We start from the raw sequence: 27,046 nt of genomic DNA, 5'->3' as shown, positions 1-27,046 counted from the left end.
TCGCACTGGACCATGGGATTGTCATCAAGCTTGTGACATTCTCCACAGCTCATACCTGTCGTTAGATGCAAGTCACGGTTGTCGGTGATATTCTTTTTGTCGCCAGTGGAGGTCTCCTTAGACGACATGGTTATGTATGGAAAATACTAAACGGAAATTATAATTTGTTACTAGAATTAGTAACAATATGTTGCTTCCGGAAATTTAACACTCGTTTTATTGGTTGTTGAGAGAGAGAGTTATAATTTCCCTAAAAAATTCAATAGTATTAGATGGATACATAGTAGATTTTTGAGGTTATCTTACGTTTAGTATTTTCCATAGTAGGTTTAAATTCAGCCTGTCGAATTCAATTGAACAGCCTCTACACAATCTAGGATAATAAATAGAATTTAGTAACTTGTAACTAGATGTTCATAACTATTTTACCTCAATCAATGCAATTTTAGTTTTTTTAAAGAATAATCGCGCTAGCTATCACCGAACTAATAATTTTGTAATACCTACAAAAAATAGATTGAATTCACCTTTTTTTATAATTCACATATTGAAATCTCACCTTAGATAGGAAAATAAATTCAATTATTAAGCAAAAATATAACTTATAACTCTAAAAATACTATAATTTTATGACTTGCACGTTTTAGGTAGTTCACTTCATTTGCATATCAATGTTCTCGATCTATCAATTTGACTCGTAGGTGACGGACCGCTTTGATAAACCCCTTTCGAAACTGGGTGTTTCTGTGTTGACGGAAGTGTTGCCATGAGATGGCGTAACAGGGCTCAGAAGATGGTCAGTGTCATCCACTCTCGGGGGAAGAGCAACGGACGAAAAATTGCAAGTGCCGGGGCTGGGAGTCAAACCCATGACCATCCGCATATGAAGCGAACGTGACTTTAGGCACTTTTAATTTATGCATCTTTTTTATACCCTGCATAAAAAGAGGGAAAGCTATTCAGACCCAATATTGTGCATATGAATATTTAATAATGACGGTAACTATTGAAACGGCAGCCGGAGGGGGGGGAATGTTTTTAGGGGGGAGCAAAGGAAGGTTACGGGGGTGTCTCAGCAGTCTGAGGAGTATTGCAACGCCCTTTAAAGGCTCCTGAGATCCCTTGGATTGCACTTAAAGCCCCTTGAAACGTCCTTGAAGCCATTAAAACACCAACAAATCTTGACAAACTACCCTCAAAAGGATCCTCAAATCACCTGAAACAACCCCTTAAATCACTCCTGAAGCCCCTTGGAACCCCCTTTTTGGGCTCTCTGGGAACTTTCTGGAAACCCCTTTAGCCCCACCTCAAACGCCCAGGAGCAAGATCTGTTCTCGCGAACTAGATTTCCTCATTGAAGCTCAAACTTAATTTATGCATAAATCGGCACCAACATTTCAAAAGGGCGTAACTGCATTTACAACCAATGCCTTCTCACAAAGCTGGGGAGCGTATCCCATCCCTCTCGAGCAATCCACTAGCACAAATAGAAAGATAAAATCCTCCTCTTTCGATTAATGGATGTGAATTGCGTGAGATAAATGAAATACGACCCACAGCTCTGTGAGAAGGCATTGGTTGCAAAAGCAGTTACGCCCTTTTGAAATGTTGGTGCCGAAATTTTCCTCTTTTTATGCCTTTTTTATTTAATTTATGCATAAAAAGAGGTTCAAGTGTACCTTCAGAGTTAAAGCTTGGCTGTTGAAGCGCTGTTTGTTTTGTTTCTTATTTTTGTATTTTTTGTTATGATGAATATGGGAGCGTAAGATTACTGATGGCACACATACCCTATTAATTTAGTTTTAAGATCAATAACTATCATCAACTATGCATCAATGATGTTTTTCAACACTAAATATTTCCCAGGCTTACCCTGTCGCGCTCGGTTCGGATAGGCATGTACTTGTTTCAGTCCCAGTCCGACTTTTGAAAATTTGCGATCAAGGCTACGGTTAGGTATGTTTATGTCCATTCTTGTGGTACTTTGAGTACCTTCATTTAGATAACATTACAGGAATGGGTTTCAACTACATTCTACCCAAGTAACACAATTGTTCCACATTGATTATGAAACTCGCATTGTATGACTAAATACGGTTATATAACAGTTATATGCACTTTTGTTTGACATGATATTCAGCAGAGCGTTAATGATTAATCATAAATTTAATCATGATTAATGATTAATGATTAAGATTAATCAAAATCATTAATCATAATCACAAAAAAATCTCATTTAATCATTAATCATTAATCTTAATCACACTGTTTTTGCAATCTAGTCATTAATCAGTAATCATAATCACAAAGAAAAAATATTAATCAATCATTAAATCATTCATCACCAAAAATGATTCATTATATAAAATATATGATCAAATTTAAATTGGTTCAAATGCTGTTCTAAATAATATAATTTATGATTCTTTTTTCTAAAATCTCCCGGACAGAGCTACCTTTTACTTTTGAAACTTCAAAAACATGTTTAACAATAAATATATTTTAATCATTTCCAGTTTTTTTGTGATTGATTAATCATGATTAATCATGATTTTTAATCAATGAGCCATTTTTAATCATTAATCATCATCAATAATCACAGATTAAACCAATTTTAATCATTAATCATAATCTTTAATCATCCTAAAAATCAAAATAATCATTAATCATAATCAATAATCATCAAAATTGGAATTTTAATCATCAATGATTAATCATGATTAAAATTTTTGTTAATCATGAACGCTCTGATATTCAAAAGAGTAGTTGGAGGACCCATGATTAGATTTTATGAGAATTTACGACATTTACGAATTTACAGATTGATCAGTATCTCCTAGAACGTCATTGAGTATGGGTCGTCGAAGCTACAAGCGCCACAGAGGTCCAATTTTGAGAAAAGCTGGCAAAAACTCAATTTTTGAACACGTCTTACATGGCATACAGTATATTCAGCATTCATCCATTATACCAGGAGCACTAACTGGCATTTAAAAAAATGGAAATATTGATTTTGTATCTTGTTACAGCACTGAATAGCTGCTGATGGAAAAAGTGCTGAATTTTTGATAAAGAACACAAACAAGTTCAACCACTACAAAAGTCTATCGATAAAAGTAATACAATTGCTTTCAAAGGTTTATTTGTAAGTTCTTGTGTATATCAGACATCTGCAATGGAGCAAAAGATCAAAATCACACTTTTGGTTTCAAATTTGACATTACATATCATTTGTACGAGAATTTTTTACAGTTTGACTTCAAAGTGTCTTACAAATCGCTCCCCGCTGCTCCCCGCGGGGAGAATCCGTTTAAATGCTCGTTTATGTATGCAGAATCGATTAAAGAAAAATGCAACTGCCAAGAACTGCCAAAACCATAGCGCCATGGTGATATGTGTATAGTAAAAATGTATGAAAAACATCAATTTTATTCGGATTTTGTTCGAAGAAATCGACAAAAAATGGAAATGCCTTTAAAATGAAATTGAGCGCTAAATCATGTTGCAATACACTCATATAGGCAAAAACTAGCAGACTACTATGATTTGGCAATTTTTGCCAGGAATTTTCAAATCTGGACCACTGTGAAGCGTAACTATGTAATGATTTCTCGCAGCTTCGTGGCCGAGCGGTTAGTGGCGTCAGTCGTTTAGGTGTCTCGTAAGTCTCGGAGTGTGGGTTCGATTCCTGCTCCAGTTGGGGAAAACTTTTCGTCAAACAGAAAATTCTCCACTGGGTGTAATATGTGTTGTCCGTTGTCGAGTGTTTGAAATGTTCGGTCTGTAGAGGCCGCAAGGTCGAAGACGGTATAATAATTATTGTCTTTTTAAAAGAATCTACTCACAGTGGCTCATTCAAATATGGTTTACCAATTTCACCCTGAAACCACTCTGATGGAGCTTCCCTGAAAACCCTTGAAACATCTTGAAACTCCCCTCAAAACTCCCAGAAATTTCACGTAAACTCCCGTGTAGCCTCTTGAAAACTTAAACTTCCTATAATCCTCTGAAACCTCTTGAAGCCCCTCTAAAATCCCCCGAAACGTTTGGTAACTTCTCCCCCGAATGACTCTCAAGAGTGCCCCTTGAAGCCCCATGAAACCCCTCAGAATCCTCATTTACATGCCTTAACCACTCTGAAAGCATTGAAATGCTTTAAGCTCCTTTCAAAACACCCCCCCCCCCCCGAAGGGGGACCCACTAAACGCCTTGAAACACTTTGAAACCACACTTGAATCTCCTCAAGGCCTCCGTAAACCACTCTTAAACGCTTTTGAATCCCTCTGAAACGCCTCTCGATGCCCTCTGGAATCACCTTTAAATGCTGAAACGTCTTAGGATGTTTTGTAACCTGGAATGCCTCCAAAAGAGTAATTTTCTAAGCGGACGTCCCCTGAAACTTCTTGTAAAGCCCATAAAACCACCAACGAGCGCCTAGAGCCCCTCTTAAATCTCCCTAAGCCCCTCATAAACGTCTCCGAAGTTCTATTGAAGTCCCATGAAACTGCTTGAAAGCTCCTAAAACCCCATTAAAGGTCTCAAAACGCCTTGAAGCCCCAATGAAGCCTTTCCAAAACCCCTCCAATATCTCCGTAAAGTTCTTTGGAACTTTTCTGACGAGCTCTGCTACTCCGTGAAGCCTCATGAAACTCCTGGAACCCTGCTGATACGCCTTGAAGCGCATTAAAACCCCTACCATTGCATTGGACGACGAAATGTAGCGCGAAAATTTCGACTATGAGAAACCTTTGAAAGTTTTGAAACCCCATTATTCCTTTCTGAAACCTCTTCTGAAACCTCTAAGAACTTCGTAAACTACGATTCAATTCTCCTGAAACTCTCTGGAATACCTTGAAATCTCTTTAAAAAAGTCCCCTTTAGAAGCCTGGTGCTTTCCCTGAAACCTCCGGGATCTCTCTGTGATGGTCCTTACCATTCTTCTTGAAACACCGTCATAAAATTATGTGTGACCATCATTGTACGGTGCACCTGGAAGCACGATAATGCAATTTAAGCATTTACTGTGAATGCAATATGCGGCAATATGCGCCCGGCTTAGACAACCTCAGTCCAGACGTGTTCTACTGACAGCGGCGTTTCCACTCCGAAAGGTTAGCCTTTGTTAATGTTCGAGGAAAAGTAGACCGATTCTTTATAGCAACACGCTTTAAGCTGAAAGTATATTTCGTTAATTCAATTTCCAATTCGATTTCTTATATTATAGCGAGCTTACAAATTCGGTTCACCCTAATGCTGATTTTACCCTCGAACAATTGGTTGGTAATTCAGATCTCTCGTATGCTAAAGTTAAGATTATGATATTATAATAAGGCATTGTATAATTAAAGAGGAAAAATGTCATACATACTTAGTCCGATTGTTATAATTGCCAATTAACGGCTTGACTAGTGGTCCAATACTAGCATCTGGGATTGCTATGGAGACATAGTATAATCTTTAAGGGTATTGCAATTCAATAAACGATTCACTCTAGCTAACCTATTTCATGATCATATCAAATTCATCAAAATCAGCATATCACACTACAGCCAGTCACTGAACCACGGTATTTCCAAAACGCTCACTGTTGGTAACAAATTGATGGACTTTTGGAATCGGAAATATTAGGAAATGTATTAAATTCACAATCTGATCATCGATCATCTAAAAGCATGTGCGCTATCGCATAAACTCTTCCTATATTCTATTGTAGTTCACATACTGTCATCCGTCTTCGTCGTCTACGTTGTACCACGATCGTTAATTGGCAAGGTTGCCAAACGTGGGGATGCGTCGCTAACATCCCCCTCCCCGTAAGGCTGAGTATCCAACTCAGCTTTACTGGTTCCAGCGACATCCAGCACTGCCAATTTGGTAACCGGCCTTCTAAGCACTCCATTTGATGTTTGGACTTCGACTTGACGAACTCTGCCATCTCTTCCCTTTACCGCTTCTAGAATCCGTCCGCGTATCCATCCGTTTCGTTTTTTATCCTCGATGATGACCACTAGGTCACCAGAATTGACGGGCTTTGCATCTTCGAACCATTTAGTACGCTTCGTAAGTGTTGGGAGATATTCCCTTATCCAGCGCTTCCAAAAATGGTCCAGGTTCGCCTGTAGTGTGTCCCACGTATTACGAATTAGATGCTAGATTCGCTGGGGGTTGCTTCACGCCACTTGAGCTTCCCAACAAAAAAATGATTTGGCGTGAGGGCTTCTTGTTCTGGGGCATCTAGTGGCAGGTATGTTAAGGGCCGAGAATTCACTATTGACTCTGCTTCCACAATGTACGTCCATAAGGCTTCATCGTCAAGCTTACGTTCCTGAGGAATATTGGTCATTGCTACCTTAATAGAACGCACAAGGCGCTCCCACGATCCACCCATGTGAGGAGCAGAGGGAGGTATAAAATACCATTTAGTCTGCGCATTCGTAAACGTGGCTGCCGTCTCTTCATCAATTCGCTTTATTTGATCACATAGAACTCCATCAGCTCCAACAAAATTACGCCCGTTATCGGAGTATATCTCCAGCGGCGCCCCTCGTCGACACACAAACCTACGGATGCAGGCTATGCAAGATTGTGTAGAAAGGTCATAAGCGACCTCAACGTGCACCGCACGGATAGTGAGGCACGTGATTAGGCAGATCCATCTTTTCGCATTGGATCGACCTACTTTGACGAGAAGCGGTCCAAAATAGTCAATTCACTCTTTGGCGAGCGTTCGTGCGAGACAGTCGCAACTTTTCGTTCGTCCCGATTCTATCCAGTTCGGTGGCTTTTTCCAAAGTGCTAGTTTTCCGAGTGATCAAGTGTTGAAGTGATTATCCCTAGTGGGACGAGTGCGGTTGGCTAGGCCACAATTTTTGCCGCAAAAGTTCGTTTGGTTTAAGTAAAGTTCACGTTTTCATTATATCACGTGGCGCATTGTCCAATTATCGAGCACAGCAGTGCAGCACCCCCCGCACACCGCGCCGCTCGCGCGGCCGTGATCGGCTTCTTCCAGTGAGTACCCAAGCTCATCGTCGTCGACAGCAGCAGCCCACCGAGAGAAGAGCAGAGAGCGTTCAACCGCCGCACACCAGCGCAGCGTCGGGCGCTCAGCCAGCTCGCTTCCTCCCTGTGCGGGCCATCCGATCGCTTAGACCTGTCGTCGTCGAGCCTGTGACTAAACAGAGTGCACAAAGATAAGTACATAAAGTTACCTCTCGTTGTTCCCGCCTCTCCCCCGACTCTTTGATTAGATTTAATTTGGTACATAAGCAGTTTTTTCTCACTTTTCCTGTAGCGTTAATTTTGTCCCTTGTTTTTTGATTATTTCTCGTCCCCGTGATAGTGTTAGTTTAAGGTTTTTGAGTGCCCCGTGGTGGTAGTCAACTACCACAATGGGCGATGATGACGATGGCGGGGGTACGTCGTACCGCATCGACGAAGCTTCGTTATTGGCATCGGACTGCTCGAGCCAACAAGGCGATGTAAATGCTAATCCCTTTGTCTCCCTTCACCCTGGTGCTTCTGCAATGGACACCAACAGTAAATCTGTTTCGACGTCCCCCCGCCTCAAGGCCTACCCTCCCGACTTTGGCGGGCCATATGTTGTTTTCTTCCGACCCAAAGGCAAACGTTTGAACACCGTTCAAATCAGCAAGGATCTGACTAAGCGGTATTCTTCCGTTGTCTCCATTGACATGGTCGGTACAGCTAAGCTTCGGGTGACAGTAGGCGACCGAAAACACGCTAATGAGATTGTGGCCTGCGAGTTGTTTACACTTGAGTACTTCGTTTACCTTCCTAGCGCGTCGATAGAGATTTCGGGGAAGGTCGCCGACGCATCTTTGACCTGCGAAACGATCATGCAAGGCTGTGGTCGTTTCCATAATCCTTCTCTACCTCCTGTCCAGATACTGGATTGCCGGCAACTGCATTCGGTATCCCAGGAGGGCGAGAAGAAGGTTTACACACCATCTGAAGAATTTTCTGTGACCTTCTCCGGATCTGCATTACCAGATCTGCTGGTGATTGGCAAACTTCGGCTACCTGTGAGGCTGTATGTACCGAAGGTAATGAATTGCATCAATTGCAAGCAGCTGGGCCACACCGCTCAGTACTGCAGCAATAAACCTCGCTGTGCAACATGCGGGGAGAGACATGTGGACGGTGCGTGTAAAACGCCGCCCAAGTGTGTTTATTGTGGCAGCGACCGTCCACATGATCTGATTGATTGCCCAAGGTACATACAGCAGAAAAAACATCAAAAACGATCGTTGCAGCAGCGATCACGGCGAAGCTACGCCGAAATGCTGAAAAAAGCTGCCCCGACCGTTGAATCCCGTAACATCTACTCGTCTTTATCTCTCGATGATCAGGGCTCTGACTCTGAGGTCGGGGACGGGGTTCCCTTTGTTTTCAAGGGTGAAACGAGGAAACGGATGAGGCTCCAGAGACCCACCAAAAAACCTCGGAATCTGCCTAGCAGCGACCCCCAACCCACCATGACAAATTTCAAGAGTGGTAAGAAAGTCACAAAACGTTCCCCTCCGGGATTCAAAATCCAGGACGAACGAGACTTTCCATCACTCCCGGGAACATCTAAAATCCCAGATGTCCCACGTTTTTCGAATTCTCAACCGGAGAGACAGCATTCGGAGCACCAGGAGCAACCTCAGGGTGCGCCATTGTTTACGCTCTCTGGCATCATAGACATCATCCTCAGCTTCTTCAATGCTTCAGATTCCGTGAAGAACATTGTAAAAGGACTTCTTCCTTGTGTGACCCCTCTTTTGAAGCAGTTGGCTTCTAAAATGCCCCTCCTTGCGACAATCGTATCTTTCGATGGCTAATTTAACGAAGATACGATTTCGGTTCTACACTGGAACTGTCGTAGTATTACACCGAAATTAGACGTTTTTAAATTTTTAGTTAACAATTTACAATGCGATGTTTTTGCACTATCCGAAACATGGCTGACACCTGATGTAACCTTACCTTTTCCCGATTATAATATCATTCGCCTTGATCGATCCGACTCGTACGGAGGGGTGCTTCTAGGGATCAAGAAGCAGCACTCATTTTACAGAGTCGATTTTCATCCGATGACAGGCATTGAAGCCGTCGCATGTGAGATGACTATCCGAGGTAAAACCCTCAGTGTTGCCTCCATATATCTTCCTCCGAGAACTGTGATATCTCGCAGGGATCTCGCCCACATCTGCTCGGTTATGCCCGAGCCTCGGTTGCTCATGGGAGATTTCAACTCCCATGGTACAGGCTGGGGGGAACTGTACGATGACAGCCGTTCAACGTTGATATATGACCTCTGCGACGACTTCAACATGACAATTTTGAATACCGGAGAAGTTACACGAGTGGCACCTCCAGCTCAAGATGGCAGCCCTAGAAACAGCCGATTAGACCTCTCAATCTGTTCGAGCTCACTATCGCTGGAGTGTACATGGAAGGTTATCCAGGATCCCCATGGTAGTGATCATCTGCCGATTGTTGTTTCTATTTCCAATGGGTCACATCAACCTCCATCTATCGACATCGCCTACGATCTCACCAAGCACATTGACTGGGAGAAGTACGCAGAAGCAATTATCGACGATGAGCAATCGGTAGAAGTCCTTCCACCGCGGGAAGAGTATCAGTTTCTATCAGAACTGATCATCAGTAGCGCGCTTCAGGCACAACGTTGACCAGTGCCAGGTCCGTCGGTTCGCAGGAAACCCCCCAATCCGTGGTGGGATAGTGAGTGTACAGAAATCTATCGCGAGAAATCCGCGGCGTTCAAAGAGTTTCGGAAACGCGGTTCGGTCGAAAACTTCAAGCGGTTCGCTTCCCTTGAAAGCAAGTTCAAGAACTTGATCAAGGCGAAGAAAAGCGGTTACTGGCGTCGGTTCGTCGAGGGTTTGTCGCGCGAGACTTCGATGAGAACTCTTTGGAACGTCGGTAGAAGAATGCGTAACGCGTCGTCGGTCAACGAGGATCGAGAAAGCTCTCCTCGGTGGATTCTCAAGTTCGCAAAAAAAGTTTGTCCAGATTCCGTACCCGTGGAGCGAATAATTCGTGATGTTTCCGAGGATAGGGACGACATGGATAGGCCGTTTTCGATGGTTGAATTCTCACTTGCTCTTCTTTCATGTAACAATTCCGCTCCAGGAATGGATCGAATCAAGTTCAACTTGCTTAAAAACCTCCCCGACGTCGCTAAGAGGCGCTTGTTGAACTTGTTCAATCAGTTCCTGGATAACAACATCGTTCCGGATGACTGGAGACAAGTGAGGGTGATAGCTGTTCAAAAACCCGGGAAACCCGCGTCGGATCATAATTCGTACCGTCCAATCGCGATGTTGTCTTGTCTACGGAAGCTGTTGGAGAAGATGATTCTCTTTCGACTGGACAAATGGGTTGAATCGAATGGCATGTTGTCAGATACACAGTTTGGTTTCCGCAGAGGCAAAGGTACGAACGACTGTCTTGCGTTGCTTTCTTCAGAAATTCAGCTTGCCTTTGCTCAAAAGCAGCAAATGGGCTCAGTGTTTTTGGATATTAAGGGGGCTTTTGATTCAGTTTGTGTCGATGTTCTTTCTGACAAACTACACGACAGTGGCCTTTCTCCAATTCTGAACAACTTTTTGTATAATTTGCTGTTTGAGAAGCAGATGAGTTTCGCTCATGGCGACTTGACAGTTTCACGAATTAGCTACATGGGCCTCCCCCAGGGTTCATGTCTAAGCCCCCTTCTTTACAACTTTTATGTCAGAGACATAGATGATTGTCTCATGGAAAACTGCACGTTAAGGCAGCTTGCGGATGACTGTGTTGTCTCTGTAACGGGATCAATAGCAGTCGATTTGCAAGGACCACTACAGGATACTTTGGACAATTTGTCTACTTGGGCTCTCAAGCTGGGTATCGAGTTCTCTCCGGAGAAAACTGAGATGGTTGTCTTTTCTAAAAAACACAAACCGGCAAAGTTTCCGCTCCATCTGATGGGTAAGACAATCACTCATAGCATGTCTTCTCAATATCTCGGCGTCTGGTTCGACTCCAAATGCACCTGGGGGAAGCACATTGTGTATCTGATACAGAAATGCCAAAAGCGAATCAACTTTATGCGAACTATTACCGGAACATGGTGGGGAGCACATCCGGAAGATCTGATCAGGCTGTACCAAACAACCATTCTGTCGGTTTTAGAATACGGTAGCTTCTGTTTTCAATCCGTGGCGAAAACACACTTGCTGAAGCTTCAACGGGTTCAGTACCGTTGTCTTCGGATCGCGTTAGGTTGCATGAACTCAACTCACACTATGAGTTTAGAGGTACTCGCTGGTGTACAGCCTCTGACAGACCGCTTTGCGGAGTTATCGTTCCGGTTCCTCATCCGATGCGAGGTTGTGAATCCATTGGTCATAGAAAATTTCGAAAAGCTGCTCGAACAGAACCCTCAAACTCGTTTTATGAGTGTGTACTACTGGTACATGACGCTGGAGGTAAGCCCATCTCCGGTTAACACCAATCGTGACAACTTCTCAAACTTCGACAGTTGCTCTGTAGATCTTGATCTGTCCATGAAGGATGAGATCACCGGAATACCAGAATCTTTTCGTTCCGTGTGTATTCCACAAATTTTTGCAAGTAAGTTCGGGCATGTTAGCGGGACAGACAGTTCTTCACAGACGGTTCGAAAACCGATGATTCGAGTGGTTTCGGTGTCTACAACGAATTTCATAGCGCCACCTACATGCTTCAAAAGCCATGTTCGGTATACATTGCTGAGCTAGCGGCTATATACTACACCTTAGAGTACATTCGCACTCTTCCACCTGAGCACTACTTCATTTTTACCGACAGTCTAAGCTCTCTGGAGGCTGTTCGGTCAATGAAACCGATGAAGCACTCAGCGTACTTCCTGAATGGAATACGCCAAGTCTTGAGTGCTTTGTCCAAACGCTCATACATCATCACCATAGCTTGGGTCCCTTCACATTGCTCAATTCCGGGCAATGAGAAAGCGGACTCTCTGGCTAAGGTGGGCGCTAGCGGAGGCGATATTTACGAGCGTCAAATCGCCTTCGACGAATTTTTTGCATTGGCCCGTCAGGAGACCTTGATCAGCTGGCAACACAAATGGAGAGATGGAGAGATGGGTAGATGGTTGCACTCCATCATTCCACAGGTGTCGAAGAAGCCATGGTTCAAAGGGTTGGATTTGAGCCGCGATTTCATTCGTGTAATGTGTCGGCTGATGTCCAACCACTATTTGTTGAATGCACATACCTTCCGTATTGGGCTCTCAGAAAGCAATCTCTGTGTCTGTGGCGAGGCTTACCAGGATATCGAACATGTCGTGTGGGGATGCAATGAGTATCGTGAGGTCAGATCTGAGCTGCGTGAAATTCTCCGGGTCCGAGGAAAACAACAGAAACCCGTTAGAGAAGTGTTGGCAGGACTTGATTTGGAATACATGAATCTGATTTACCAGTTTTTGAAACGTGTTGATGTCAGAGTTTGATATAGTACGTTCCTTGTTTTCGTTGTCCGCCTTTTGGTTTTGTTGTTCGCCCCTGTCTGTCGTCACCCCCCTTCCGTTTGTCCTCCTCTTGTCGTTTTCTACCGATAAAGTCCTTTCTTTTTGGTTCCGTTACAGATATGGACAATTTGTCCCATCAATGTTTTAGTATAAGTTAGCAAATAATTTAGTTTTAAACCCATAAATCCCTCCTTCCCAATTTTATTTTATTTTTATTTTATTTTATTTTATTTTTTATTTTTTTTTCTCAATCCTTAACCTCGAAACAGCCGCGAGTACTTCGGCTTCCCAAACTAACATAGTTTTAAGGCAGTAATAAATTGTAAAATGTAAAATCATTGTAAAAAAAGCAAAAGATTTCGGCTCAGTTATGCCCATGTGGCGCCCGAGCCTGCCAAATAAATGAATAAGTAAAAAAAAAAAAAATAGTCAATCCCGATGTAACTGAATGGCCGCACCCCTGGAGACAAGCGAGCTTCTGGCAATGGGCCCATTTTGGGTACGATCGGTTGTGCCTTATAGATTTTACACCACTGACAAAGCTTTGTTACAGTCCGCACGATGACACGAATCCGAGGAATGTAGAACTTTTGTCTGAGTTCATGTACTATTGTCTCAGCATTGCAGTGTAGATATTTCCTGTGATAGTACTCGATGAGCAAGTAAGTCACATGATGTTTCCGTGGAAGTATTACAGGGTACTTTAGGTCAAAGGCGTCCACGCGTGCTGCTCCAGTGCGGCTGTCGATGCGCAGGATTCCGTCTTCGTCCACAATTGGTGAAAGCCTGTACAGTGAGCTTGTCTTATCCAACGAACGTTGCTGATCGACTGGTAGATGCTGATTGCTTGTCACGATGGCCATTTCATCTGAGTAAGTGGACCACTGCACAATTTTCAAGATTTGAATTTCAGCTGCCTTGATGTCTTCATGGGTTGGTTGCTTTCCAATCTTGGTGTTTGTCTTTCGAGCCTTATAGACTGTGAAAATATGGAAAACGAAGGCTATAGCACGCAGCAACCTATTCCAATTTGAAAATCGTTCAAAATTGATCAGAGGGGAAACTGTTTCATGATACAAGTGACTTGGACGCAATTCCTCGTCTGTTGAGATGTCTTGTGCTCTAGTTTGTGGCCATTGTTCTTCCGAAAGGCTTAGAAACTGCGGACCTTGAACCCATCGGCATTCTTTGTCGAAGCATGGTCCTTTGCCCCATTTTGTGGCTTCATCGGCGATATTTAGCCTGCTTGGGACCCACCTCCATTCTTTTACCTTCGTTAAGGACAGAATTTCACCCACACGACACGCCACGAATTGTTTGTACCGGCGATGTTCAGAACGGAGCCAGGCCAATACAGTATTGGAGTCGGTCCAGCAGAAACGCTGCTGTATCGATACAGAATGATTCTCTTCGACAAAAGACAGCAACCGTGATCCTAATACGGCAGCCATTAATTCCAAGCGTGGAATCGAAACATATTTTAACGGGGCGACTTTCGTTTTAGCAGTTACGAGTGCGCATTGTGGATTGCCTTCAGCATCCACAATCCTGAAATACACAACGGCTGAGTACGCCGCCTCGCTGGCGTCAACGAACAAGTGTGCTTGCAAGGTCGTATAGCGTTCGGTGTTAGCTGCTTGGAAGTAACAACGAGGTATCTGGATCTCACCTATTTGTTCGAAAAGTTCAATCCATTTTCGCCAATGCTCCTCGATTTGATCATCCACGCATTCGTCCCAGGCAGTCCCACTTCGCCATACATCCTGCATTATGATTTTCCCGTGAACCAAGAATGATGCAAGAAGTCCAAGTGGGTCAAACAGGCTCATCACTGTCTTGAGTATCTGTCTTTTTGTTGGTCTGGTTCCTGAATGTATCAGTGCCTCGACTTCCGGCCGGAACGTTCGTTGTAGAGAAGCGTAGCATATCAGTTTCCGTTATCCAGAGCATGCCGAGGACTCTTTCACCTTGGTCACCACCCGCTGCTGTCAAATCCTTCATCGTGACCTTCGATTTTTCTCCCAGATGATCCAGAACAGTCGCACTGTTGCTTGACCAATTGCGGATCTCAAACCCGCCGTTCAAGTGCACCTGTCGAACCTGCCTCGCTACTAACGATGCTTCTTCCTCGCTCTCGAAACTGTCGAGATAATCGTCGACATAGTGGCATTTCATGATGCCTTCCGCTGCCCTAGGGAATTGCGATTCGTATTCCTTCGCGTTTTTATTTTTAACGAATTGTGCGGATGAAGGTGAGCTTGTAGATCCGAAAGTTAGGACATCCATCAAAATTATTTTTGGCGGTTCAGCCTCGTTATCGCGCCAGAGGAAGCGCTGAGCATGGCGGTCAGCTGTGATGACACCAATTTGGTGGAACATCTCCTTAATATCTCCGGAGACTGCCACCGGATATTGACGATACCGAAACAGTACAGATGGTAAGGACTCAAGAAGATCCGGTCCCGGGAGAAGAAAGGTGTTTAGCGACACACCATCCACCTTCGCGGCTGCATCCCAAATTAACCGCACCTTCGAAGGCTTTTTGGGATTAACGACAGCGCCCAGTGGAAGATACCATGTGCGTCTGGGATCTGCCTCATGCAGCTCTATTTCCGTTGCCTGGTGGGCGTATCCCTTGTTCTGATATTCTTGCAATTGTGCATGCAAGTTATCCTTCAGCACAGGGTCACGAATCATGCGCCTCTCTAAGCACTGTAAGCGTTGAAGAGCCATTGGGAAACTGTCAGGAAGCTCAATGTTATTGTGTTTCCACAACAGACCTGTGAAGAATCGGTTCCCATCTCTGTACGTGGTATATTCGAGAATACGTTTGGCTCTTTGAACTTCATCCGACTCCAATGGCTCGATCGATCTAAGTCCCACATCTTCTGCATTGAAGTAATCGCGGACTAGATTATCCAATCTCTCGTCAACGTCACAATCGCAAATATGGTAGCTGAACTGATTTGTCTCGTGATGTTCCACCAAGCTTCCGTATACGCACCATCCAACGCGTGTCTTCACTGCTATTGGTCCACCGCTTCCTTCTTTAATTTTCAGTGGCACAGCTAGAGACAGGTTGCGCAATCCGATCAGTAGTTGAGGAACCGCTTTATCGTAGCTGCGGATCGGTAATCCAGCCAAATGCCGATATCGTTCTTGAAGCTCATCAAAACAGATCGTTTGGGAAGGTAGATTCAGACGCTCTACGGTTCTTGCATTTTTCAAACGGTACCGCTTCTTGCTTCCTTGTTCGGATATTTCGAACGAGACTATTTTAGAACTTTCCTCGGAGCGGAACATATCAGCAGTCCATTTTAGACAAAGGGGGATCACTGGGCCTTCTAGATCTAATTGTCTTGCTAGACTTTGTTCCACCAGCGTTGCTGAGGAACCCTCGTCCAGAAATGCGAAGGTGTCAATCGCTTTTGACGGTCCGTATATTCTCACCGGAATGATGCGAAATAGAACCGACTGCCCACAGTGATGATACGTGTGGCTTTCCGTTGTTATCGAAGCCGAAGGGTTGTTGGTGTTTGCAGTCGTCGTTGTGTGCAACAGTGGGTGGTGCCGAAACTGGCATCCATCAATCTCACAGCGAGATGAACTTCTGCATGGTCTTCGTCCATGTTGTCCTAGACAGCAGCGACAGAGTCTCAATGATGATACGGTTTTCCATCGGCTATCGGTACTGCTGCTCCTGAATGCTTCGCAATCCTTAACACGATGACTGCCTTTACTACAGACCAGGCAGGGTTTCGGAGATTCACTCTTGAACTGACTCTGTTCTTCAGGTTCGGTGGTTTCTACATGCGAATGCACATATCCTTTTTCTCTTGGTTTCGCTTTTTCGGATCTTTGGCCAGTGTAAACAACAACTTTGCTCACTGATTCTACGACCGATGTCATAAAACTGCTGAAGGTTTGTAATGTTGCTTCGGGAAACTGAACCAAATGTTGAGCCCACTGCATCTTAACACTGGCCGGAAGTTTTTCCACCAACTCTTGTAGAAGCACGGGATTGGAGAGATGAGCTCGCTGATCTGCTGCAATCAGGTGATTCACTAAGTTCCTGACAGCCATGCCGAAATCTATGAGGGTTTCCAGTCGCTCTGGCTTCGGAGCTGGGGCATCTCGTACCGATTTCATCAGTCTAGCGATAATCACTTCAGGACGTCCATAGAGCGTTTGTAGTGTGCGTACTACTTCCGGTACCGAGTTTGGATCGAGCAAGTTATATCGCACCGACCTCAATGCATCACCCTTCAAGCAGCGCTGCAAACGAGCCAAATTTTCCGCTCTACTGTACCCACAGACCGATGTGCTGTTGCGGAGGCACTAATAAACATCGGCCATTCTTCAGGGTCGCCGTCGAAGTCCGGCAAATCTCTGGGCATCACCTGTCTCGCCGCAAGCTGTTCTGGTGATGGTCGACACACTTCCAGAAACAAACAATCCGGAGTTCGTTCGGTATCAGCTGACTGTTCCTGCCGTGGAGTACTAATTAGTCCGATCTCGGTTGAGCGCGCGAAATTGTTCCGCAACTGCTCACGTACACCGTGGCCTTCCTGCTGAAACGGGTTGGTCAAGTTCAAATCGCGAATATCGGCTGTCGGGATTATATTCTCTGCAACCCTAGCCTGATTTCTTCGCAACTGGGACGATGGAGCTTCAACTGGCGCGGATTGATTAGTCCGAGGGATCGCACCTTTCGATACATCACGCAACGGCCAAAGATGTTGAGCATCTCGCACCGGGGTTTCCATTCTGCACTCTTGCAGCTGTATCTGGCACTTCCGCAGCTGGTCTTGAAGATCTTGCAGGGCCTGGCGATCTAGCTTCGAATCTTCTTGACACTTCTTGAGCTGCGATTTCAACAGCTGGTAGTGTCCTGCAGTTACTTTCTCCGTCTTTGCTTCATCACCTTTCTGGCTTCGCTTGATTACCACCCTACGTTTCAGTGGGTCATTGATCTCGTTCACGCTTTTCGAAGTGCCCTCTGTTATGGGTTTTGGCATGGAACGACTACCAGACGCATTTGTTTTGGTTGTGCCTACAGCACCTTCTTCGTCGTTCTGCAATTGATTGCCGGAGTTTGCATTAGTGTTGAGATTAACAGGGATAGAGTGGGTCTTCGGGACAGTGAGCGATCTGCTCTCTTGGAGCGACGCTGCTACTTGACCCACCCATTCGTGGACGTGCTTCTCTCGATCTCGAGTTTCGATCTGCTCGATTCTGCTGCGGACGCTGCGAGTTTCGCTTTCCTCTTCTAATGCACACTGCTCCAGCAGATCATATTTGGCCTTCACAAACTCTCTTTCCATGTTAATTTCCAACTCTTTTTTACGTAGCTCTTTCTCTTCTGCTAACCGTTGCAAACTAACCTCCAGAAGAGCTCTCCGGTTCGATGATGTTGTCCGAACAGATGCGGATCGGGATGGTGGTGCTGGTGGCAGGCAATTAACACATATCCAGCTCGAGTGATCCGCTACAGATGCATCAACCTTGGCACAGGAAAAGTGCCACCAAGCAGTACATTTGTCGCATTGTACGATATCATCGGCGGTGTCGGGGCGTTCGCATCCAGCACACACGAAGGAGTCATCGGGGTCAGAGCCTGTATCCGACATATCTGTGGTCGAATTTCTTAAAGATTTGTTCGAGGAAAAGTAGACCGATTCTTTATAGCAACACGCTTTAAGCTGAAAGTATATTTCGTTAATTCAATTTCCAATTCGATTTCTTATATTATAGCGAGCTTACAAATTCGGTTCACCCTAATGCTGATTTTACCCTCGAACAATTGGTTGGTAATTCAGATCTCTCGTATGCTAAAGTTAAGATTATGATATTATAATAAGGCATTGTATAATTAAAGAGGAAAAATGTCATACATACTTAGTCCGATTGTTATAATTGCCAATTAACGGCTTGACTAGTGGTCCAATACTAGCATCTGGGATTGCTATGGAGACATAGTATAATCTTTAAGGGTATTGCAATTCAATAAACGATTCACTCTAGCTAACCTATTTCATGATCATATCAAATTCATCAAAATCAGCATATCACACTACAGCCAGTCACTGAACCACGGTATTTCCAAAACGCTCACTGTTGGTAACAAATTGATGGACTTTTGGAATCGGAAATATTAGGAAATGTATTAAATTCACAATCTGATCATCGATCATCTAAAAGCATGTGCGCTATCGCATAAACTCTTCCTATATTCTATTGTAGTTCACATACTGTCATCCGTCTTCGTCGTCTACGTTGTACCACGATCGTTAATTGGCAAGGTTGCCAAACGTGGGGATGCGTCGCTAACAGTTAATATGACACTCCAGGTATCTAACCTAGTTCGTCCCATAATAATATGTGGGACAAAACGGTATAAATACACCGATTTGAATAAAGAACAAACACTTGACTTTCAGCAATCAAACGGGTTTTACTTCTTTTGTTGCTAATAGTTGGACCGGGTAAACCGTAATCCTCTATTATACCAACAATAGCAGAAACTCCCTTAATTTCAATGTCTGTTTAAAAAGGATGAAAGTCAACCACTACACCTCCGATACGTCTTGAAATCCATCTGAGACTCCCAGAAATTTCTCGTGACATCGTAAGGCCGTTATCTTACGGAGATATGATTTTCTTTGCTTTGGCATCGCAATCGCGTTGCGGTGTGGTTGCTTCGTGGGACAATCGTTGCTTCCCAGGAAAACCGTTTTCGTCCATGATTATCCATAGCTCTGCGCAATCGATACTGCATACGAGTCGATGCTTTTCCGTTTTTTTCAGGTGGCGCTTTTTATTCCGGAAGAGACGGGTCTGCTGCTTCCGCTTCTGTCTGTATCGCTCCACATTCTGTCGGGTTCCATACTGCAGCATTACCACCCGCGCTGCGTCCTTCGCCTCCTGAACCGCTCTGCACTCCTCGTCGAACGAATCGTTTCGTCGACTCCGTTCTACGTTTGCGATATTCTCTCGGCTGCGTTGTTGATGGCTGCTTTGACTGTACTCCAGCAGTCCTCTAGAGAGGCCAATCAAAAACACTTTCGTATGTGGTGGCGACATCCACTGTTCAGTGGTTTCTCTTCACAAATTAATCGAGCTTCTCACTCATAATTGCTCACACCACATTCCAAAATGCACCCTCCTCACTCTTTACATCTCGATTAATGTACAATTTCTCATCATTTGTGGGACAGCCTTTTATGCGAAGTAAGTAATTAAACTTGAAAAATTCTAAAATATTTCAAAACTCAAAATCTTTTCGAAAATTCTCTATAAAATTTAAAAAAGAGAAGAAAACGTTTTAAAGATATAACCTCATCTTCTTGGTTTCAACTGGCAAATTCACTCATTACATACCATTGAAATTATCTACTCCACAACAACTCCCCGAACCTTACAGCTTTAACGTCAAAAGAAGCTTTAGCATCTGTCCACACATGATCCTCTTTTCACTAATCCCCGACCGACCGACCAACCGACTGGCCGCCCAACGGTCGGGGGTTTGAGCAATCCAGGATGCCGGTTGAAGTGCTTCCACGAAATTAATGAGTCTAGTATCCGTTCGTTTCATTACCACCGAAGCTCCCACCACGGTCAGCAACATTCTATTGGGGCAGGGTGGTTCCCAAATGGTCGTCATCTCGTTATCATCGGGAATGGGTGAGTTGTGAATAACAAAACAATCGTTTTAAATTTCATGGTTACTCGTGATATAAAGGATAACGGATTAAGTGTAGAATCAATCATAACAGCAATTGAAGAATCTTCTGATATTGTGTAGTCAATAGATATTAGTTTGAGAACCACTGCCTTCTATGATCCTGTAGCCCTTCGCAGTTCGCAGTGACCACCAAATCCAAGCCACGCTTACTACGGTACCGGATGATGTTGGAGATCCGCAACTGTAACCATGCGGCTGGTAGATGTAGGTCGCTCGCTCCAGTGTGTATGTGTGCATTCGGGATTTGAAACCGGTACCTACTGAAGGAAGGTACTTGAACACAGCAGAGTGACACTTTATCCCGCACCGCGCGCTCTTGGCCGTCCCCCACCACATAAGAGCATTACCGCGGGAGCCGGGCAACCAAACCGACCTCCACACACCGAGCGTGGTCAACCCGTGGTCGTGTAATCTAGGTCAATCCAGTCCCCAGCAGGACCCGGTCTCCCGCTGGCTGCTGGCAGAGGACAGTCCAACAGCTACTTACTGCTGGATTTATAAATAATTATCAACTTTGCTCTAGCGTGTGCGGCGACGGGACGGTGGCGATGATGTTGTCCGTTGGGATGTTGAGAGCGCACGAGTGAACTGGACTGGACGACGGCAAGGACGGAAGGATGGAAAGAACATCATCATAGAAGTGTAGTCTTCGCAGCTCTTCACCGGCCGGACCGTGCCAGGTCCATCGGGGTTTATGAGTTTTGTTCAACATGCGCTACCCGAGGTGTACGCTGAAGCTGACTGCGATTCACCTCCTGCCCCTGATGGGGGACCACCGGGAATCATTAATCACATACACTCCAGGCCTGAGTGGTGTAATAAAAGTATGCAGTCTACACACACTCGTTCGGGAAGCTGTGTGTGCTGGCTGGCTGGCTGAATGGACTATAGCAGCAGTACTCGAATGGTGTTTGATTCCAATAATATGGAGGGAAACAAAACAGCCGCGGAGGAGGAGGCTAGGGAGGACGGGGATGAAACGAGATACGTTGGCTTTTGCTGCTGCCATTTGAGATTAATTGTGCGAAAGTAATTGATAAAATGCTCCTGATAGACGTCGCGAGGTACTTCAGCTGTTAAATTACTTTTCATGAGTTGGCGTTTTGGGAGGAAGATGAGCGCTGTGGATATAGGATCTACCAGAAGTTGCCGGATTTTGGAGATAATTTTGCGATGCATGTCGAAATGTGCCAGATGAGCCAGAATTATTTTGGAGTGTAATTGGAAGGGCGAAACCTCCAGTAAAATTTTAGCCCATTAGACAAACTTTGGAAAAGATTTTGTGATTAGGCATAGCTATTTAGAGGAAACAGTTCACCCTGTATCAGATTCTCGATAAATTTCGGGAGTTCAACCCATCATCTGTTTATTGATTTCAAGGCGGGGCGTACCATTCAGTGAAGAGAAACGAGTTATGCCAGAACATGGTTTTTCGGCGAAGCTGATTAGACTGTTAAGTGCGACGAGAAATTCCCTCAGGTATATTTTCCTAAGGATTTTTGGCTTTCTCGTACACTAAGTGTAGTGGAAAGGCTATATGTTCACTCCAAAAATGACTTTTTAATAGAAGGCTCGGAGTGTCGAGTCACAAATACCAATCAACTCAGCTCGCAGAATTGAGATGATGTCTGTATGTGTGTATGTATGTGTGTATGTATGTGTGTATGTGTGTGTGTGTGTACAAATAAACTCACATCACTTTTTGGCAGTAATTCTCAACCGATTTTAACGACCGACGGTTCATTCGGCGGGGAATCTGGTCCCATTGTTTCCTATTGAAAATGGTTCGGATCGGTCCAGCCGTTCCGGAGTTATGGCCATTTAGGTGTTCCAGAACGGTACCCCAGGAAGGGACCAGATATGAAAACGCATCAAACCTATGCATGCGACACATCAAACCATGGCATTTTCGATAACCTGATAAGCGGTAAGCAGAAAAATACTCTAAGACCATATCTGAACCGGTAGTGTTCCGGAACCGTTTCCGGGTGTCCCGCCGGAAGTGGCCAAATATACAATTGAACCAAACCCTGGCATGCGACACATCAAACCACGGCATTTTCGATGACCCGATGGACAATGAGCAGGAAAATCATCTCAGACCATATCTGAACCGGTAGTGTTCCGGAACCGGTTCTAGGCGTTCCACTGGAAGTGGCCAAAAATACAATTGAACCAATCCCATGCATGCGACACGTCAAACCACGGCATTTTCGATGACCTGATGGACAATGAACAGGAAAACATTCTCAGACCATATCTGAACTGGTAGTGTTCCGAAACCGGTTCTAGGCGTCCTGCTGTGAGTGGCCAAATATACAAGTAAACCAAACCCATGCATGCGATACATCCAACCACGGCATTTTCGATAACCTGATGAGCGGTAAGCAGGAAAATAGTCTCAGACCATAACTGAGCCAGTAGTGTTCCAGAACCGGTTCCGGGGTTCCCGCTTAAGTGGTCAAATCTGAAAGAGAATTAAACCCGTGGATGCGTCACATCAAATAGCGGCTTTTTAGATTACCTAATGCAACCAGGCCAGCAAGTGTTTCGGAATCGGTTTTGAGTGGCCGGAAGAGGCCAAATATAAAAGTAAACCAAATCCAGGCATGTGACACATCAAATCGTGGCTTTTGCGATAACCTGATGAACAGTTAGCCAGAAAATAGCCTTGGATCACACTAGAGACAACTGGTAGTGTTCCGGAATTGGTTCTGAGAGTCCCGTCGAAATTGTCAAACCCTGCATGTGACACCTTCAATTTGCAACGTTTTTGGTTAACCGATGAACAGTTAACAAGACAATAGTGTCAGACCATATTTGGTTCAGCCGGTAGTTACCCGGAATCAGATCCGGGTAGTAAAATGTAAAATTCAACCAAACCCATGGATGCGGTACATCAAATCACGACCAGTCTTGACGACATTCGACACTTTTTACTACCTTCATTTCGCTACCGCAGTCGTGTGTCAGCTTGTTTTGCTACATTCGTGCGCTACCGTTACCTCTTACACACAACACGAGTAGTAGAACGAAGATCAATAAACATAAGAAAGGGCCAAATTAATGTCATCTGACACGATGACATTTGTCTAATTCTAGCATTACGCATAGATTTTCAGCCAATTTCGATTATGAATATTAATATTAGTTTATTCTTGCATGTTGCATTGAATGCGACACATAGATGGGCAATATAGCTCTTATTATGGAAGAAGATAGGAATAACAAAAGCCGAACCGTCTCCTGAAGCCGCTACCGTCGTGAAGTGCATTCGTTTGACATTTTTGTTTCGAACAGTAGTTTGATTGCTTGTGTTGCGAATGTTGGAGACAGGGTCGTGCAATTTCGAAAGGAAAACATGACGTACGACAGACGTAGCAAATCGTTTCCCATACGAACGGACTGCTGTGATGCTTCATCTCTCACCCAGCAATACACTCGTTCGCTGCTGCAACAGAAACAAGTGTGTATGAAACATGGAATGATACACTTGAATTTTCGTTTCATTTATGAGTCATTGAAATACTTCAACATGCTAAAAACACTATTTAAACCGCATTTTTCAATAGTGGTGCACGCCAATAGAATGATAATTATGTTTTATGAAAGAGGATAACAAATTCGACCACTTAAATCCAATTAATCGGCACCTGTAACCATTGAGAGACTAGCGCGCACCAGTGAGACACTAATGCTCTGACGGGTGAAGCACAAGCAATGCGGCCGGGTGGGAGACTACCGAGTGCTACGATTAGCGGAAAAGTTTTTAAAACGAACCGAGTGATTAGAAAAATGTATGAAACGGTTGAAGTGACTCATTCAAATGCTGCATGAAAGTGTATCATTGAAACGAAATTGTACGCCCCTGGTTGGAGACAAAGGAGGCCCAATATCGACGAAAAGGTTCAAATGACTGTGATCTCTAACAAGACTGATCACGACTTATCGACAACCTGATGGAAAAATAGGGTCAGACCACATTAGATTCCCGGTAGTGTTGCGGGTTCAGCTGTGGCTTCGAAAGTGATTAGAAGTAAAAGTGAATCAAACCCAAAAAGGCGATAAATCAAACCGCGGTGATTAGGTGAAGGTGACGAATTAGCAATAAAATAATCTCAGACCATAATTGGGACAACCGGTAGAGTCATGGAATCAGATCCGAGTATACCACTGGAAATTACCAAATATAAAAATGAACCAAACCCATACATACGACACATCAGATCGCAGATTTTTTGATAATCGAATGAACGATTAGCACGAAAATAGCCTTAGATCACATTACAGACTAGCTGTTGTGTAGCAGAACCAACCTTCATGTGAAAAATTAAATCGTGGCTTTGTTTAATGGCCTGATGAACGTTAGGTATGAACAACAGTGACGAATAGGTCTAAGTTCTCATATATGAAAGAGAATAAAATATAGACAAATCTAAAGCGATCTAATCAAATCGTACCATTCCAGATTCCTAAGGTATAAATTTATAGCAGGATGGGTCAACGTTGAAAGGAAATATAAGAATTTGATCGCGTCAACAGTAGATGGCGGCTGTTTTAATAAATTTTGAGCTCTAAAACTATGTAAAATAAGTGTATTTGGTATGGAAAATATGTTCGGAGTCCACCAGAGTATCCAAGATAGCGGTCCAAAATCCAAGATAATGGCCCAGTATTCAAGTTAGCGGATTTTAAATTCTTGCATTATGGGCATATTTTGTATGGAAATATGTCCAGAATTCAAAATTTGTAATCAGAAAACCCAAGCTGTGCGCTGTTTCACAAGGTCTGCAATATGACTATAGTTTGAATGGGGAAGAATGCCGGTCTTCGTCCAAAACTGGTAACCAGAAAACCATAAACGATATGCCAAAATTCAATACGGTGACTATTTTATGTAATTTTAGGTGCAGAGTCCAAAAATGAATACCAGAACATCCAAGATGGTGTCTCAATGTTCAAGATGGCGCTTAGGTTAGTTGGGGTAGATATCCGGAGTCAAAAAATGATGACCGAAATTTTACGGCTTCATAACACTTGTTTGGTTTGAATTTTGGATCGTTGTCTTATATTTTCTGAATATTGGATGTTCTGCTAATATAAAATGTATCCATATTGAGCAGATTTAGCCAGCAGTTTCCATTTTGTATTTATGTCAATGTCATCAACACGTCGCTTGAGTTTTGTTGAAAGGATATTTTAAAGCACGAGAAAGGCATCATCACCTCTAGGTGGATTAATTAGAGTTTTTTTTTTCAGAGATTCACACAAGTTTTCTTTCACGATGTCTTTTGATAAGCTCTCGTAGGATTCATCCGGACATTTTCTTCGGCCATGGTATTAGATAGTTCTCCTGGGATCTCTTCATAAATTTCACCTTGGATTCCTCCATAAGTTTCTCAAAAACATATTGTTTCAGAAATTTCATCATTAATTTCGTTATCAATCTCCAGGGCATTTTTCAAATCCTGTTCTGGAGTCTTCTAAGAATTCCTATACGGATTCTTTAGAATAAACCTACCATGAATTTCTTCAGTATTTCCTCTGATGTTGTTTTAAGAAAACCCCCCAAAGAAGCTTTCTAGAGGTTTTCCAGGGATTTCTTGAAATATCACTCCTAAAATTCCAACAGAAATTTCTCTACTTTGTTAATTGCTGAATTTTAAATGAAATACTTAAGAATTTCCTCCGGAGACTCTCACACAAATTCTCTCATATCTTCTCAGTAGCTCTTCAATTGAACCTTTTGAAGAATGCTTCAAGGATTCCTTAAGATTTTTTTTTCTAAAAAAACATCACTAATACTCTGGGTTTTTCCAGCATTTCCTTAAACAAAACTTTCAAATATTCTTTGTGAAATTCTTTCTGAGTGAATTCCTCTTGATAAACCTAAAATACTTCCAGGGATTGTTTAATAAATCTTCCACATATTCCCTAAGGAATTCTTCCAAAGTGTCCTTCAAAAGTTCAACCAGAGAATTTTTATGGAAATTCTTCAAGTTTTCTTCAAGAAAAATTTCTAAGGATTTGACTGAAAATTCTTCGAGGGATTTCTTCAGACATTTCTCCGGGGAATCTTGTGGATTTTTTTTTCAAGTACTCTTTCAGAAAATCTTCAATGCATTGCTTCCGGAATTGCTGCACGGGTACTTAAAAAAATGCTCTTGAAATCACTTTCAGAAATCTTAAAAAAAATCCAGGGATTCTTTACAAAAATCATGCATACATTGCATCAGGAATCATGTATAAATTTATTCAGGATTTTTTTTTTAAATATTCTATCAGGTATTCGTTTAGAAAATCGTGTAAGAATTCCTTTACAAAAACCACCAGGGATTCCTTTACAAATATTTTTAAAGATTTATTGGATTTATTGGACTGTAGACTTGCCTAGCAGTTTGTCTTCAGGAACTTAAACAGGTATTCCTATTTTCCATGAAATCCTCAATTTCCTAGTATTTCCATATTGAAATGCTTTTGGAAATTGCTGTGGTAATGTTTGAGAAGATTTTTGTACGTTGTTCAAACAGAAGATATTCAAGGCATTCCCACAGTAATTCATAAGTTGCTTTGGATATTCATCTATGTTTTTTTTTCTTCCAAAAATTCCTCCAGGATTTCCTCTTTCAGAGGAATCAAGGATCTGTGCCTTCAGTTTTCCCTCCACATCCGCAGATTCCTTAAGGGATTCCTTAATGAATCTCTTCTGAAATCACCTGAAACGTTCAAGAAACGTTGTAAAGCGCCGCTGAAATCTTCCTGAA

The 27,046-nt window shown here is 43.4% G+C and overlaps 1 protein-coding gene across 1 annotated transcript; it reads right to left on the bottom strand.

Moving 5' to 3' along the window:
• Positions 1-14,353: 14,353 nt before the first annotated feature.
• LOC134288687 (uncharacterized) lies at positions 14,354-16,687 on the bottom strand. Its single transcript, XM_062854295.1, has one exon. It carries the CDS (start codon positions 16,685-16,687, stop codon positions 14,354-14,356), a length of 2,334 nt encoding a protein of 777 aa, XP_062710279.1.
• Between the last annotated feature and the right edge of the window lie 10,359 nt (positions 16,688-27,046).

This window comes from Aedes albopictus, chromosome 1 (assembly GCF_035046485.1).
Source record: "Aedes albopictus strain Foshan chromosome 1, AalbF5, whole genome shotgun sequence".
NCBI classification, from domain to species: Eukaryota; Metazoa; Arthropoda; class Insecta; order Diptera; family Culicidae; genus Aedes; species Aedes albopictus.
The sequence above is the reverse complement of the archived record's forward strand: the minus strand, read 5'-3'. Positions and strand labels throughout refer to the sequence as shown.

Bases quoted from the DNA above. Each gene is read 5' to 3' on its own strand.
- LOC134288687 (XM_062854295.1), bottom strand. From the start codon at position 16,687: ATGAAATCGGTACGAGATGCCCCAGCTCCGAAGCCAGAGCGACTGGAA.